Source organism: Pantherophis guttatus, chromosome 5 (genome assembly GCF_059756535.1).
Source record: "Pantherophis guttatus breed Tessera chromosome 5, ASM5975653v1, whole genome shotgun sequence".
NCBI lineage: Eukaryota > Metazoa > Chordata > Lepidosauria > Squamata > Colubridae > Pantherophis > Pantherophis guttatus.
The window spans coordinates 40,056,352-40,072,238 of NC_142067.1; the positions used below are offsets into that span (position 1 = coordinate 40,056,352).

The 15,887-nt window shown below is 36.4% G+C and overlaps 1 protein-coding gene across 15 annotated transcripts in view; it reads right to left on the reverse strand.

Annotated features, from left to right (window-relative positions):
- Positions 1–15,887, reverse strand: part of POU2F1 (POU class 2 homeobox 1) — a 121,774-nt gene that overhangs the window by 28,798 nt on the left and 77,089 nt on the right. For 8 of the 15 annotated variants that reach the window (XM_034413990.3, XM_034414016.3, XM_087894975.1 and 5 more), the window contains 5 exons: positions 14,761–14,855; positions 8,769–8,822; positions 7,116–7,235; positions 5,183–5,362; positions 1,253–1,379 (listed from right to left, as the gene is read on the reverse strand). In XM_034413990.3, the coding sequence (XP_034269881.2) occupies positions 1,253–1,379; positions 5,183–5,362; positions 7,116–7,235; positions 8,769–8,822; positions 14,761–14,855 (576 nt within the window). The remainder of the gene's footprint in view (positions 1–1,252; positions 1,380–5,182; positions 5,363–7,115; positions 7,236–8,768; positions 8,823–14,760; positions 14,856–15,887) is intronic. The other 7 variants (XM_087894978.1, XM_087894977.1, XM_087894981.1 and 4 more) reach the window with 3 other exon arrangements.

The following is a 15,887-nucleotide window of genomic DNA, read 5'->3' on the forward strand; positions in this document are numbered from 1 at the left end:
CTAAACCTTATATCTATACCTGAACATTTAAATTCAACCTAATTAAAATTTAATCCACACCAAAAACATGTAGTCTTATCCAATAAGAGAGCAACTGTGGAAAAGCTGAGATAAATATTACATTCTCAGTGTAAAGCCTGTTACTATATGTGAATGTGTGTGTATCTTTTACTAGGTGTTAATAACCTAAAAATCCTTGCAAGATCTCCACAGAGATCATCATGGAACCATCTTCTGGATGTTTAACCACAAGCATATTTCAAAGGACCTGCCCAGAAAGTGTTCAGAGGGTTTTGCCGACAGAACTCCCATTGTGAGCTATTAGCCAGAAACCCCATATGGGAATCCTGTGGTAAGCCAAGCCATTGCTTAGAAAATTCTCTACTGGGTTCCATGTCTAAATAGAGGTTCTGCCCCTAGCTGTTACTTATCAGATTTCTCCACAGGTATGATTAGCAATATACAAATGAACTTTTGTTCTAGCGAATTGCATTACTATTCCATTTCCTAGAAAGCCAGTGTTTAATAATGGTTGATACAATTGCTCCTTACACGGTAACCTGACAAAAGGAGGAAAAGGGGAAGGGCAAATTATTTGTCTTTATCTACAAGCTACCAGTATTTTGTGCTTCCTTTAAGCCACTGGTGTCAAACTCGCAGCGTCACTGCCATCACCTGACGTATTGTGACTTTTTTCCCCTTTGCGGAGCTGGGTGGACATGGCCTGTGGGTGATGCATCTGGCCTACGAGCCACCAGTTTCACACCCCTGCTTTAAGCCAAAAGAAAAAAAAAAGATCTATAATATAAAGATACTATTCTCATAATAGTCCCCTTGAAGGTTTATGACATGTCTATTCTGTAGAATTTTCTGGGAACAAGCTCAGCCAATTAACTATTACTCTTATATGCTTAAGCTTCAAGTAAGTGATACAGCTGAACAACTTCTAGACATTCCAAAGAAATGTAAATCTGTTGCTGAGTAATCAATATGCAATTAGAAGAAAAACTATTTTAAAAATATATTTCTTTATCTTTCACACAGAATAAATGATTCTTATAAAGGGACACTGAGTAGATACATCCTGATCAGGTGACTAGAGTCAGTCAGATGGTTCCAATAAAATGGTTCTTTTTCTTCTCCCAAAAGAAGCATGCCTGTAACCAATTTTTTTAAAAAATAGTGTCTCAAAAATACATGAATTTGCTGTATGGAAAACTCTAAAAGATTATCTCAGAAATGTATTGCTTACCCTGCTGCCCCTGCGGTGTTTGTGAGATGATGAACTGTGCTGGTTGCAAGTTGGTTGTTGGATGCACCAAGACAAACTGTTGCAGATTGAGATTTTGTTGCTGGAGCTGCTGTAGATGCTGCAGATCCTTCAAGAAGGAAAACATATGAGATATCGAAAACTAAACACCTTCCCCTTCTCCTTTTTAGAATAAAATGAAGCCAAAGGAAGGACTCCAAACATCTTGTTCCCTGAACACAATGTACCTACGTACACCATTGAAGGGTATATATGGAACAATATGTGATAAAATAAATTTTATCACTCCTTCCACTGAAAAACCTTTGAAGTTTTCAGATTTGCTGCCATGTTCATAACAGAAATAAATCCTTAACAGCAAATGCTGATGCTTCAGGCTGGCTCCTTTATTCTCTGTACCTGTCCCTTGCTGATAAGAAAGTTGTGAAACTGCAACTGATTCATGAAAAAGGCAGACCCCACTGAGATTTTTCTGCAGCAGCCTTTAATAACAAGAAGATCTAATGGGTTCTGTCTCTTTTTTCATGCACCTACTTCTGTGGAAGCAGCTAGCATTTTTAGAGGGGGAAAAGATACTGCCTTTCTCTATTACCTTTTCTCCTCTCTAGCCAGCGAAATGGGTAGGATTTCCCCATTTATGCATGAGGAAAGGGATGAAATATAAATGAAGCAATGCACACTTTGTAAATGGCCAAGACCAATTCATCATCATCATGTTTACTGTTTTTCTATATTAAAAAATAAATACTGGGAATCATAGTGATGGGATTCACATGATGACCACTGAAACATTGGTAAATCAGAGATAATAAATTACTCAACAAGCGGAATGGTAAAAACGGATTATTTTATAATATGCAAATAAGTGCATATTTATATTATCCATCAGTCTATCATATACCTGTATGACAAAATCGCTCAGATCCGGGGGGATTTGGACTCTGACTGGGTAGATCAGGGCAGGGTGACGAGGAATAGTCTTGAGAATGTTATCTGGGAGGAGTTTGATGCTGTGACTCCCGATGATGTGGACAGGATTTTGGGGAGACTTAGTACGGCCACATGTTTACTGGACCCGTGTCCCTCCTGGTTGGTACTGGCTTCCCGGGAGGTTACACGAGGCTGGCTCCAGGGTGTTATCAACGCTTCGTTGAGTGAGGGTTACTTCCCCGCTGCCTTGAAAGAGGCGGTGGTGAGCCTCTCCTCAAGAAGCCGTCCCTGGATCCGGCAATATTGGCCAACTATCGTCCTGTCTCCAACCTTCGCTTTATGGCGAAGGTTGTTGAAGTGTGGTCGCGCGACTGTTTCCACAATTCTGGAGGAAACATCTTATCTAGATCCGTTCCAGTTGGGTTTCAGGTCTGGGCACAGCACGGAAACGGCATTGGTCGCGTTGGTTGATGATCTCTGGAGGGCTCGGGACAGGGGTTGCTCCTCTGTTCTGGTCCTGTTAGACCTCTCAGAGGCTTTTGATACCATCGACCATGGTATCATGCTGCACCGGCTGGAAGAGTTGGGGGTGGGAGGCACCGTATTGCGGTGGTTCTCCTCCTTTCTCTCTGACCGGTCGCAGTTTGTGTTGGCAGGGGGGCAGAGGTCGACCTCGAGGCCTCTCGTCTGTGGAGGGCCACAGGGATCGGTCCTCTCGCCCCTTCTGTTTAACATTTATGTGAAGCCGCTGGGCGAGATCATCCGTGGCTTCGGGGTGAGATACCATCAGTACGCTGATGACACCCAGCTGTACATCTCCACCCCAGGCCACCCCAACGATGCCCTTGAAGTGATGTCTCAGTGCCTGCAGGCTGTGAGATTCTGGATGGGGAGGAACAGGCTCAAGCTCAACCCTTCCAAGACTGAGTGGCTGTGGCTCCCGGCATCCCGATATAGTCAGTTGACTCCATCACTGACTATTGGGGGCGAGTCCTTGGCCCCCACAGAAAGGGCTCGCAATCTGGGAGTCCTCCTGGATATGCAGCTGTCCTTGGAGGAAGATCTGACGGCTGTAACCAGGGGGACCTTTTATCAGGTTTGCCTGATTCGCCAGTTGCGGCCCTTTCTTGATCGGGATTCCCTGTGCACAGTCACTCACGCCCTCGTCACCTCTCGCCTTGACTACTGCAATGCTCTCTACATGGGGCTCCCCTTGAGGGGCACCCGGAGGCTCCAGCTGGTCCAGAACGCAGCAGCGCGGGTAGTGATGGGAGCAGCATGGCGCTCCCATGTAACACCGCTCCTGCGCGAGCTGCACTGGGTCCCGGTGGTCTTCCGGGTGCGCTTCAAGGTGTTGGTTATCACCTTTAAAGCGCTCCATGGCATAGGGCCTAGCTATCTTCGAGACCGCCTGCTGCTACCGACGACCTCCCAGCGACCCGTGCGCTCCCACAGAGAGGGCCTCCTCAGGGTGCCATCAGCCAAACAATGTAGGCTGGTGACCCCCAGGGGGAGAACCTTCTCTGTGGGGGCACCTACCCTCTGGAATCAGCTGCCCCCAGAGATAAGGAGAATCCAAGACCTCAGTGCCTTCCGCAGTGCCCTTAAAACCCACTTTTTCCAGCAAGCCGGGCTGGCTTGCTGGAAAGAAGAAAGAAAGAAATTTTTTAAAATTTTTAAATGTTTAATTGGTTTGTGGTTTTTTAAATTTTGGGCCAAATTTATATAGATTTTAATTGTTTTTAATATTTGTATTTCATGTTTTTAATTCTGGCTGTGCACCACCCTGAGTCCTCAGGGAGAAGGGCGGTATATAAATTGAAAATATATATATATATATATATATATATATATATATATATATATATATATATATATATATATATATATATATATATATATATATATATATATATATATATATATATATATATATATATATATATATATATATATATATATATATATATATATATATATATATTACTGTTATATAAAAATATTAATAACAGCAGCTAGACAGAAGGCAAGAAACATCACTACATAATTTTTAACGATCTGCTTAATGACTTTATACAGAGTTTGAAAATCTCATCAAAATCTCATTAAAATTAATGGCCAAGGCCAAACTTTTATAACAATAAGAGCAGTTCCCTAATAATATTAATGGTCTTCCCTTTACTAGATGTGTTCAGGTAGAGGCTGAGGCTGATTTACCATTTGCCACTAATGAATTAATTTGATTCCTATATTCAGCACAAGGATTTTGACTTAATGGCCTATGTATCATTTGGATGATCTCCTAAATCATTGATTCCAATGATTAAATCTATTACAAGAAATAGTTATTTGGTGGTAAGTTATAACAGAAATTCAAGTAAGAAAAGCCATGTTGTTAATGATAAACGAAATGATGAAAGTATTTTCTTCCATCTACAATGTAAAAGGTTCTAGAGCAGTGGTCCCCAACCTTCCGGCTTCATAGCCTGGCAGGGGGGAGGGGACAGTTCTTTGTGTGTGGCAGGCATGCATGCTCATACGTGCAGCTCCATTTGTGAGAGTGGCAGATGCATGCGCATGCCACTCACACAAATGGAACTGTGCATGCATACATGCTCACCTGCTACTTGCAGGGCCCGGTTCCGAATGGGCCATAGCCCAGAAGTTGAGAACCCCTGTTCTAGAGGTTATATGAAGATTTGGACATGAAGTTTTGCTTTGCTGATTCCATAGTTTAGCTTTATCAACTAAGCTTCCTCCTCTCACTTTCTACTTTTTAAAAAAAATTCCTTCCTTCCTGGATTGAATAGTGATAGATTTAAAAAGTTACACACTTTCTACAACAAGGATATGGCACAGCAGTTACTGGGTACCTAAGATATTCTCACAACAAGATATATAATGGATTTAAACTTCAGCTGTTCTGTGAACAACAAAAAAGAATATTTGGCCAACTAAAGCCATTAACAGTTTGAACCTCACCTGTGCAATTTGTATCGGCTGAGATAGAGGAATCTGTGTCATGGGCGTTGCAGCAGAAGCTGAGATGGTGGCCCCTGCAGCATTGTGCTGCTGACTGGCTGAATGCTGCACTGCAGCTGCCAGCAACTGTGCCTGTGCCTGTTGTAGTAATAATTGCTGCTGGGCTGGTGTTAACGTAAGCTAAAAATAAGTTTTAGGACATTCATTAATAAAAGAAAGGAAAAGCCGCTTTCTTAAGTATCACTGTTAATTTCTGAGAAGTTTTTATTTAAAAAGCTATTTCATATTTTTTGCTTCAATAAAAAAAAAAAAAAATCAAGCTATCCAGTTAATTTTACATCACCCAAATGGGGCTGACATGTGCTTGTGACCATTCGTACGGCTGAGATCAGAGAAGCAAGATTCTCTATGATTCCTCTTCAAAATTAATGTGAAAAAGGTAATTAGCAAGCAAGCAAGCAGTGGAGAGAAACAGCACTGACAGGAAATAGCAAGCAAAAAGAACAAGCCATCATTGACAGGCTTTGAAAGGAAATTTACATCCACCAGAAGCACAAGCGATTAGCCAGATGAATGAAAAATAGCAATACTGGCTGTGGTTACCAAACAACTGATAATACTCCAGCTGCTTCATATTAATATGAATCCCTGCCATGTTCCATCATCCCCATTATGCCTTAAGATATAGATGAGGAACATGTGCACCATTTGTTCCTTTCCAAGGCACCCCCTCTTCCGTCTGTCTTTTTGTTTTGATAACATTGAGCTGGTAAGTTGACATCTCTGCCAGTTTCCAAACATGCATTATCTCTATGAAACAGGTGGCATTGAACTCCCTCTGACACATTAATATTCTTCCCAGTTTCTGTAATGAGAGAGCTGCTAGGTTCAAAGACCTGGATCCACTCCCTATATTACAGGCAAGAACGTTTCAGCAATATGACCCAGACAGCATTTCAATAAGCCTGAAGGATGCTGGATAGGTCCATGCAAATATTCACACATAATCTTATCATAAGCCTTAAAGAATGATACTCAGATTACAGTAAAATTGTGATTTATATGTTATTTTGCTATTGTTACGGCATATATTTGCTCAATTGAAAAATGTACAAAGAGTTCAACTGAAAAGCCCATACAAAGAGCTTTTCATCTCATGCCAAATTTTAAAATGTTAATTTAAGGGTTCATTTTTCTATATGAAAAAGAGAATGTCAACAAACCAAAACATGTAATCAAAGTTACACTTTAGGATGAATATTAGAATACCTGATTCGATATCATGAATATGAGTGTGATTTCATTGTGACTTCAGAGACACCAATACATTCAATCATGTAATAAGTTACATTGCTGTTTCTATGATGCTACTGATTTCATCACAAATTGCTTGTTTTCTAAAATTTATATTTGTTTCAGAAGAGTAGAAAACAAATGTGTAAAAATTCACTAACAGTTTAGACTGAGAGGTTTTATTAAAATTATATCTATAATCGCTGATACTTTGCAATAGAGCTGCTTTGGTTAGGAGATTTCAAATGTATTTATATTTACGTAAATATATTGTCGTAGCCAGGACACGAACAACTATTGCCACCACATATAAAACTAAAAGTGTGAAAGTTAAACATTAATACAACATATTGGGCTTAGAGATCAAAAGACTACTCTATTAGAATCCAGAATGTCATATGAAAATGCAATATTTAGAAGAAATAGCAAAGAGAATTTTTGTACTTTCTCTCTTTACGTAGAATACTTATCAGGAAAACCAAAACAATCTGTTTTATCATCTTGTCAGATATTTACAAGAATGCATAATATTGATAAATTCAGATTCACTGGGATTACTTCACTTTCCTTTTATGGGTTGTTTGGCTAATACCACAACTTGAGAAGGTTGCTCATTCTCATTCACTACAGCTGATCTTACCCCAGTTATCTGCCCTCCAGCCAACATAAGCTGTGTTTGCGGTATGGCCGCCTGAACTGAAGGCTGCTGTGAAGGCTGGCTTGGCTGCTGAGTGTCCCCAGATTCTTCATTAGATTTAGACTAGAGAAAGAAAAATACAAACTTTGTAGAACACAGCAGTTATTAGTGTGGACAAAAACATATTCTACTGTAGTGTTTTCCCTGTTCATTGACTGTGAATTAATTTGTTTTTTAAAAAAAAACACTTTAAAAAATTTATTGGGGTCTATAAATAAGCATAGGTAATAGATGGGGTTGTATCTGCTTTCGCACCAGTAAAAAATAAAATATTTGGAACAAAAGAAAAGAGCAGTAATTTCAGGTTATTTTCATAGTTGGATAGAAATGAATATGTTGAATACATAAAGCCTCTGATTTATTATCTCCCTATCACTTATGCATTGGTTTAAACCTAATTGGTTTAAAGCTAAAGCTTCCAAACTTTCCTAGTCAATGCAATTTTACTGATAATTCTTAGATGCATACCTTCACCAAGTATGTGACATTGGCCAACCCTATTAATTACTGGGAAAACCAATCCTAATACTGAAGGTTTGGATCACAGGATCACAATTTCCATGTATCCATTTTATCAATATGGCATTCAATTTAAACAAGATACTAAAATGTTTGTATATCAAAAAGTACCAAGGGAAAGAAAACCAACACTCAGAATACAAATATTATTCTAATCAGTGAAATTCTGGTATTTATAACGGCAAGCTCAGTTTACATATTTAAACTATTTTATAGAAAAACAAATTAATATATAGCCACAAGGCAGGAAATGGAAGCAAGAAAGCAAAAGAAAGACGGGGGGGGGGGGGAAAGCCCAAAGAGGGGTTTATGCTAATTAAAATCGCTTATGGAGAACATTAAAATTCTGCATAGATTTGCATATTTTCCACCACCTGTTTTGGGGACCACAGAGCAGGCTAATTAACATAGAGGCTCTGATTAATTCTGCCAGTCATTGAGAGATAATTACAGCACAGGACTGTAAACATTCTGCACTGGAGATATAGCCTGTTTGCCAACATCTCTCTCTGGGATTGAAAAATTACCATGGCAACCAAGTCAATGTTCAGCCTCTTTTTTACAGAAGAAGGTCACTTTTCCTGCTCCTTTCAGAAGCATCATTTGTAACTAGATGTGTGTTCTAGAGGGCTTCAAGAATAGTCTTCGGTCTTTAGCATTCTTATAATGAAGCCACTTCCAAATACTATTTGTTGCATTCCTTTTCTTTTCTTTTTTAATATATTGCTTGAATGTCTTAATAGTAAGAATCAGAGGATCACAATTTGGTGTAGCATCATACAATACACAAAGCTTATTCAGTCAGCTATATATCTTTAAAAGAAATGAACAAGTTTTAGATTCAGCTATTGAAAATAAATGCATTTTCTCCAACATTGTATAACTTTCCAAAATGATATATTTAAAAGATAGGATTAAATGTTGATGATGTTATCCGCTTCCATAATATAAAAGGAGCTGTTTTTAATAGTTTTAACAGCATTAATTGCTGTTGAACACCTAATGATTATTGTGTCATACTATTCATATTTCAACTAAATGGACTGAGACAGATGAGAAATTTATAGTAATTCTTACCTGTACATTTAAGGATTGGGCAGCAGCTTGTAAACTTGATCCAGGAAGCTGAACCTATAAAAACAATTTTTTTTTATGAATAGAATCAGTAAAATGGTTGCAAAGTTTCCAGCTTGAAAAACACATAATAAGTATTATGTCTTAAATACTATTTAAACCCTGAAGGTTAGATAGGCTAATAAAAATATTCTAATTAGCAGAATGCAATGGCATTATTGCCAAGAAAACTACATTGATATGAAATCATAATGAGTGAAATTTGCTAGGAGGCTGAATCCCATTGCAGAACTGAACTGATTGGGGAAGATTCAGGAGCTGACTAAATCAAAACAGCATTTTTTATGAAGCAGTCAAAAATTAGAATCTTATTAAAAATTCATTAGAAATTTGTGGAGCACAGTATCATAGATACTATGCATTCACTAAATGTTAAATTTCTTCAGATTTTAGTATGTTGTGTGAACCTAGATTTGTGGATGGTAATGCATTCTTTATTGGTTGAAAATCACTCCAATTAAAATTTTTTAAAATGTTCTTATCAAAGAGACAAGGGCATTCTTGTATAGAAGTTTAACTATTTTTTAAAGTAGGGATTTCCACCATGTTGTGTATCATTTTCATAAGAACACAAACTTCCAAATTAGAAAGGATATGAATTTTCCTATACACTCTGTTGAACTACAGCATAGCTCTGGGAACTCAAATATATTATTCAGGTAGCATACATGTAAATAGGAGACATAAACAAGGTAGTTAGTATATAAGCAAATACTCTTTTCCAACTTTTCCCAAATTTTTGGGTTGGATTTTACAAATGTATAAGCATGCCATCTGTCACCAAGCAAGTAATTATCCTGTAAAAACGCTTCATTCAGCAGTGCCAACATCCAGTTTAATCTCTTTGGTAGTATTACGAGATAGAACAGTATTCATTAGAGAGATTTGCAAACCAGCATTGCAACATAGCTGTTGTAGAGATATGGCGAAGATAAAAACTTGCAATTTTTGCTGTTTTAATTCTTTTTGTAGTATCAAATTATGAATATGTTTCTCTTACACATAATTGGCAAAAATACTTAAGACTATTTTAATGAAAACTAAAAAAATCTCATTAGATAATTGTGAGTGATGCTATGTTCTGCAGTAAACATATCTGTATAGACTAAATTTTATTTTTAAATAAATTCATCCTATATTATAAAGGAGCTAATTGTCACAGATACTCAGTTTTCCTCCTTCTCTAAAGGTAAACTCCAAGGCAGCTCTGAATAATTTTTTGCAGCATATATATTTTTATTATAAAAGTATGAACTGGATATCAACTTGAACCAGAGCACACAAATTTGCAAGAATGCTAAGAAGTTTTGCCAACTAATCTTGCAAACCACGTGAACTTAAAAACAATACACAAGCTGTATTGAACATTTTATAGTTCATTGAACATTTTATAGTTAACCAGACAATTGTGACCCATTGGGTCATCATTTCAGATATATTTCATTACCTAAACAAAAAGGCGGAATAACTATGGATGAGCAAAAAAGCAGAAGGAGCGGGAGCAACTTCTGACTTCTTGCTGGCTTTCCCATGGAGTTTCCTTGAATGTTTGGAAATCACTATAATGTGACTGCAGCTGACTGTGGCAGTGCAGCCACTAAAGCTGCCACAACTTTTCTACATTTTATTCCCACAGATTTTATATGCATTCTGTAAATTAATCCTTCTGAAGTATGCAAATTCCAAAATGGTGGTCCTATGACGCACCATTTCACCAACTGAAGGTTACAAACAAACAAACACAAGAATTTAGTAGTATATAGATGGCAAAATACATGTTTGAATTTAGCCTTTTATACCTACTGCCCAGTGACAAATTTATATACATTCTAAATGATCTTAAAATGTATTTAAAAAACAACAGCAGCAGCACATAAAGCTTAGGAATAGTGGACAATGGATGAATGGAAGGTGACTAGAGGTAGTACAGACAAAATGATTGAATTGTTAAGAATACGTGTATTGGTTAAAACTGATGCATGTATAGCATTATGTATATTCTCATGCATGTTCCTTGATCACATGCATATACCCTAGCACAATCACTAATCATTTTGTGTATTACTGCCTTGTTGCATTAGCCTCAAACACCCAATATTCTATCACATTTCAGTTTTTGTGAACATTATAGGATCCAAGGCTAAACCAGCCAAATCACATTGATTACTAAGATATTTTTTCCTGCACATCTCATTTATTTATTTATTTATTTATTTATTTATTTATTTATTTATTTATTTGTTTAAATTTCTATCCTGCCCTTCTCCAAATAGGACTCAGGGCGGTGCACAGCCTAAGTAAAAACAAAGCATACAAAATTTAAAAAACAGTATTAAAATAATTAAATATTCTGGCCGTAAATTAAAACAACCCAATTTAAAATCAATTTAAATTTTAGCTCAAGCCAGCCCAATTTGATTAAGCTAACAGATTTTCATAGTTAGCTTATGCTACATAGATTGCAATACCTGAACTGGGCTTGGAAGTTGAGGGAAATAATTTCTATATTTTGCACAGGAAATAGTACGGCTATGTACACAAAATCACCAGGACTGAAGTTCAGTCTGAAGGAAACTCTATTAAGAAGCACAGTAAAGAACAGTAGAGACAGTGTTTTAAGTATATTGGCCTCCAACCATCCCAGTGATTGGATGAGCTCATTCTTGGGCAACATGGAACACTCTAGGAAATATCAGGATGTTTGTGACAAACATACAAAGTTTTGTACACATAATTACTGCAATATAATCAACACCTGAAATTACATTTGTTTTTTTCTCTGTATCTGAGAAGGTTCATGGAAGTACGGGAATGTTTCCGTGTTCTGCCATTGAAGAACAAACACACTGTTACTGAAACAGGTATTACTTAAATAGGACAATTTATTTTAACTCAAACTGTGAATTTTGTGAAGTCTCTCTTTTTTAAAAAAAATATTTTACTGTGACACAATCTAGGTCTGTTGTTGTATTTTCTACTACAGGTAACTGATTTCTTAAGCCCTTTCATGTAGAATATATTGTAATTAAGACAGTTGGGAAAAGAGAAATATATATATTCCATAGAACCAGAATTACCACCTAAATTGTCAGAAAATTCTAACATCTGTCAGACAAACAAATAGAAGTATGAGACAAATTGATCTTCTGAAACAAGTTTTACCAGGTGTAGAAATATATTGAAGCCTACTGGCAGCTGTTAGGTAGGGGGTAAGATAGATAGATAGATAGAGAGAGAGAGAGAGAGGGGGGGGGGAGAGAGAGAGAGAGAGGGAGAGAGAGAGAGAGAGATAGATAAAATTTATTTGTCACCCATCTCGCCGTGGGGCTACTCTGGCTGGTTTACAACAGTAGATTGAAAAATTATAAAAAATGTAAATATAACAATAGTAAAACAATTAAACAATAAAAATAAAGTACCGCAATATGAATTAAAAGATGGACAAGGGAAGAATAGGATACACAGGGGAGAGGTGGGGTCATCTAGTTAGTCCAACGGTCACCTCCAGTGTGGTACTCCCTCATTGGATCCCAGACCAACTGGAAGAGCCAGGTCTTTAAACTCTTACAGAAGGATAGGAAGGTGGGGGCAGACCTTACTCCAGGGGGATGGGTGTTAAAGATCATGCCTTTCTTTACTTTTATGGGAGAAAAGTACCTGACAGCCATTTATTTTTTACAAATAACAGTGAAACAATCCCCTTTTTTAAAAAAACAACTGTTCTCCACTTAAAAAAGTAAATGTGAGAAGAAGCAATCTATACTAGGCTCTAGTAACATTTCCCAAATTTCCAATATTTCCCAAACAAATAAATAAAATATGTTAAACAAATTCAGAAAGCAAATATTTGCTGTCCTTTCCAAATTGAAATTCACTTTCTATTCATTATGTGCTCCTCAGCATTTGGTGGTAGGGTTTGCTTTTGGAATTGAGAAGTGATGGGTCTGACAAATTAACCTCCCACCATGCCAACACTAAAAGCCACTTTGACATATAAGATCAGGTATTGGAGAAACAATTGGAATTCTCAACCCATTCCCTTTTTCCTGCTCCAACATACAAGTCCAATTTTGGCAGTACCCAAAATGACCAAGAAGGAATACACAATTTTAAATAGTATATAAATAGTATATAAAAAAGTGGATTCTTTTGAGCAAGAACCTCCATGCACTTATCATATAAAGAATACATGCTACATAGTAGGGGATAGGCAAGCAAGAATCTATGTTTTTTTTATCTCACCAAAGCTAAAACATTATAAGATAATTTTGATTTATTAGATGTTCTAAGGTAGCCAAAAGATTCCATATAATCAAACAATTTACAAGACTAGGAAACGCCAGCGCATTGTAAAATTATGTTTTAAGTTACAGCTTTAAATGTGTGATACATTAGAATCTGAAACTCTTATTTCTTTTCTTAGCTGCATACACTAACTTCCTGACTTCTAGAATGAATAATCATCTCATTTAAACATGGGTTTTAAAAATATGTCATCCTACTTTGAATATGACAATAGAAACAGTCAAGAAACTATTTTTGTTCAACTACTCTTTATGTGGCAGACTCCCAGTTCAATTTTTCCCCCTTTTCGATAGTAAGAAACTGTAATGGAAAATTATTTTTACTATCAACTGCCACTTTTTAAAAATAGCGTTTTACTGAAATGTTTTTATGTACAGTATATACAATCACTGTGCTAACTCTTCCTCTATTTCTACATATTTATCTCCATGTTTGCCAAACACCACTTGATTTGTAAAACAAAACAAAACAATAAAAATTCATTGTCAAAATCCTTCATCTCATTCATGATGACTACTGGAAATTCTTCTGCTAGCATTCCTTTAACTACCCTCTAATTATCTGTTTAGCACTTCTAGTGTCTAAGAACAAGAGGTTTTGAAATCAAATGCCTGAATTAGTCATGTTTCCATCCAAGTACATAAATCCAGTCAAATTAAATCAAATTCAGTAAGGCATAAAACTCTTCAAACTTATTGCTTATGATCAAGTGGTGTGTGTTTGTGTGTACGTGCACATATGTACCTTTGAGTCAGTGTTGACTTCCTGGCAACTGCCTGGACTAGTCCCTGTAGTTTTCCTGACAAGATTTTTGGAAGTGGTTTGCCAGTGCCTCCTTCCTATAGCTGGGAGCGTGTGACTGACCCAAGGTCACCCAGCTGGCTTTGTACTTAAAACTTGATCTCGGTACTCAAACTAATGGTCTCTCAGTTTCTGGCCTGATGTCTTAACTACTGCATCAAACTGATTCTTCTTTAAAGTGATCCCACTACAAAATTTGCATCATTCTAGACAAATTAATTAAATGGATTCCAAGGCCATCAACAGTTATCAATGGTAGCTTTTACATAGAAACTGAAAATAAGCAATATCCAAGCAGTGGTAACAATTATCATGATTTGCAGCCTCTAGTTCACTCTTGGAGAATCAAATTTTATGTAACAACTTTTGGCTGAATTTCGGTATCTTTATAATCAGTAAATTATAAAGATAGTTTGAAATTATCTCATTGCTCTGTTAATTGTTGTCTTTTTGACAACACCTATATTCCAAAAACCTATGAATGTTCATAATTTATGCAATTATTTAATATATGCAATTGTATCATGTGCTAAAAACATTGTATAATTTTGTGGATATGCATGCATTCTTTCCAAGGGCAATATGAGACATTGTAACAAAAGACATATCACATGGTCATGATGTACTCAACAATTGAGCATTTTTTTGCTGTTTCCATTGCAATTTGCAATTTTCTTCCATACATTGGCTGCTAAATATTTCCAGAATCTGGCAAATTTTATAGAAGTTATTAAAATACCAGCTGTTTACTGTACTAATCCTGAACATTAAAATTATCTATGTGACTTTTTTCAAGAGGTCTGTATAAAAGAAAAAAAAACATGTTTACCTGATGAAGATGTCCAAGGAATGCCTGGGCTGTGGAGATTGCCCCTGGAACAGGCACCGTCTGTTTCTGAAAGTCTAGGCCATTTGTTTGTGTGCCTACAAAAGCAAAGGTATAACCAATTAAAATTCTTCTTAAAAGACAATTCTGAAAAAATTACTGGTTCTTTAAAATCCAAGTAGCAATCAAAGACAAAGAGCTTAAAATGGCTGTATTTTAAGTCTCAGTATTTAGCAAATGTTTAATATTACACATTTACTGTTTTGTTTTAAAGCCACTTATTAATAACCTACAATAGAATAATGCTACTAAAATTTCCATCATAAAAGTAAAAAATCCAATTAGATAGGAATACAAATATATAAAGATCAACATAATAAAATACAAAACAGGATCTAAGACAATTAGTAGATATAGAAGCTAAACTGCTGAAGGAACTATGACATCACCTTAAAAATTGAGAGAAACAAAGAAGTCTGAAACCAAACAAAAAATAAAATAAGTGCTATTCAACTTCTCAGATCATCCATTAAATCAGCAATCACTATTAAAATGATTTATTCTTCATCCTCAGAATGACAGGCAATTGGAGGAAGTTCTCCTCCAGTACATGATGGATATATATACTGTATTGCAGAAGAATTTTATCCATTATGGGGGTTTCAAGTGTTATGTAGCACTTCATAAATGAAATAAAACACAATGAATTCATAAGAGTTTGGGAAAATACAAAAGGAATGACAAAATGACAATGTAATACAGATGATCCTCAATTTACGACCACAATTGATCAAAACTTTCTGCTGCTAAGTGAGACATTTGTTAAGTGAGTTTTGCCCCATTTTACAATCTTTTTCTTGCCACATTTGTTAAATGAATCACTGCATTTATTAAGTTAGTAACATGGTTGTTAGCTGAATCTGGCTTCCCCATTGACTTTGTTTGTCAGACGATCACATGACATCAGGACATTACAACCGTCATAAATAGAAGTCAGTTGCCAAGCATATTAATTTTGATCACATGACCATGGAAATGCTGCAACAGTCATAAATGTTAGGAAAATTAAAAAGCACTTAAAATATTTAAGACAAAAACATTACAATAGTTAAAACAAGAGTAAATATTGT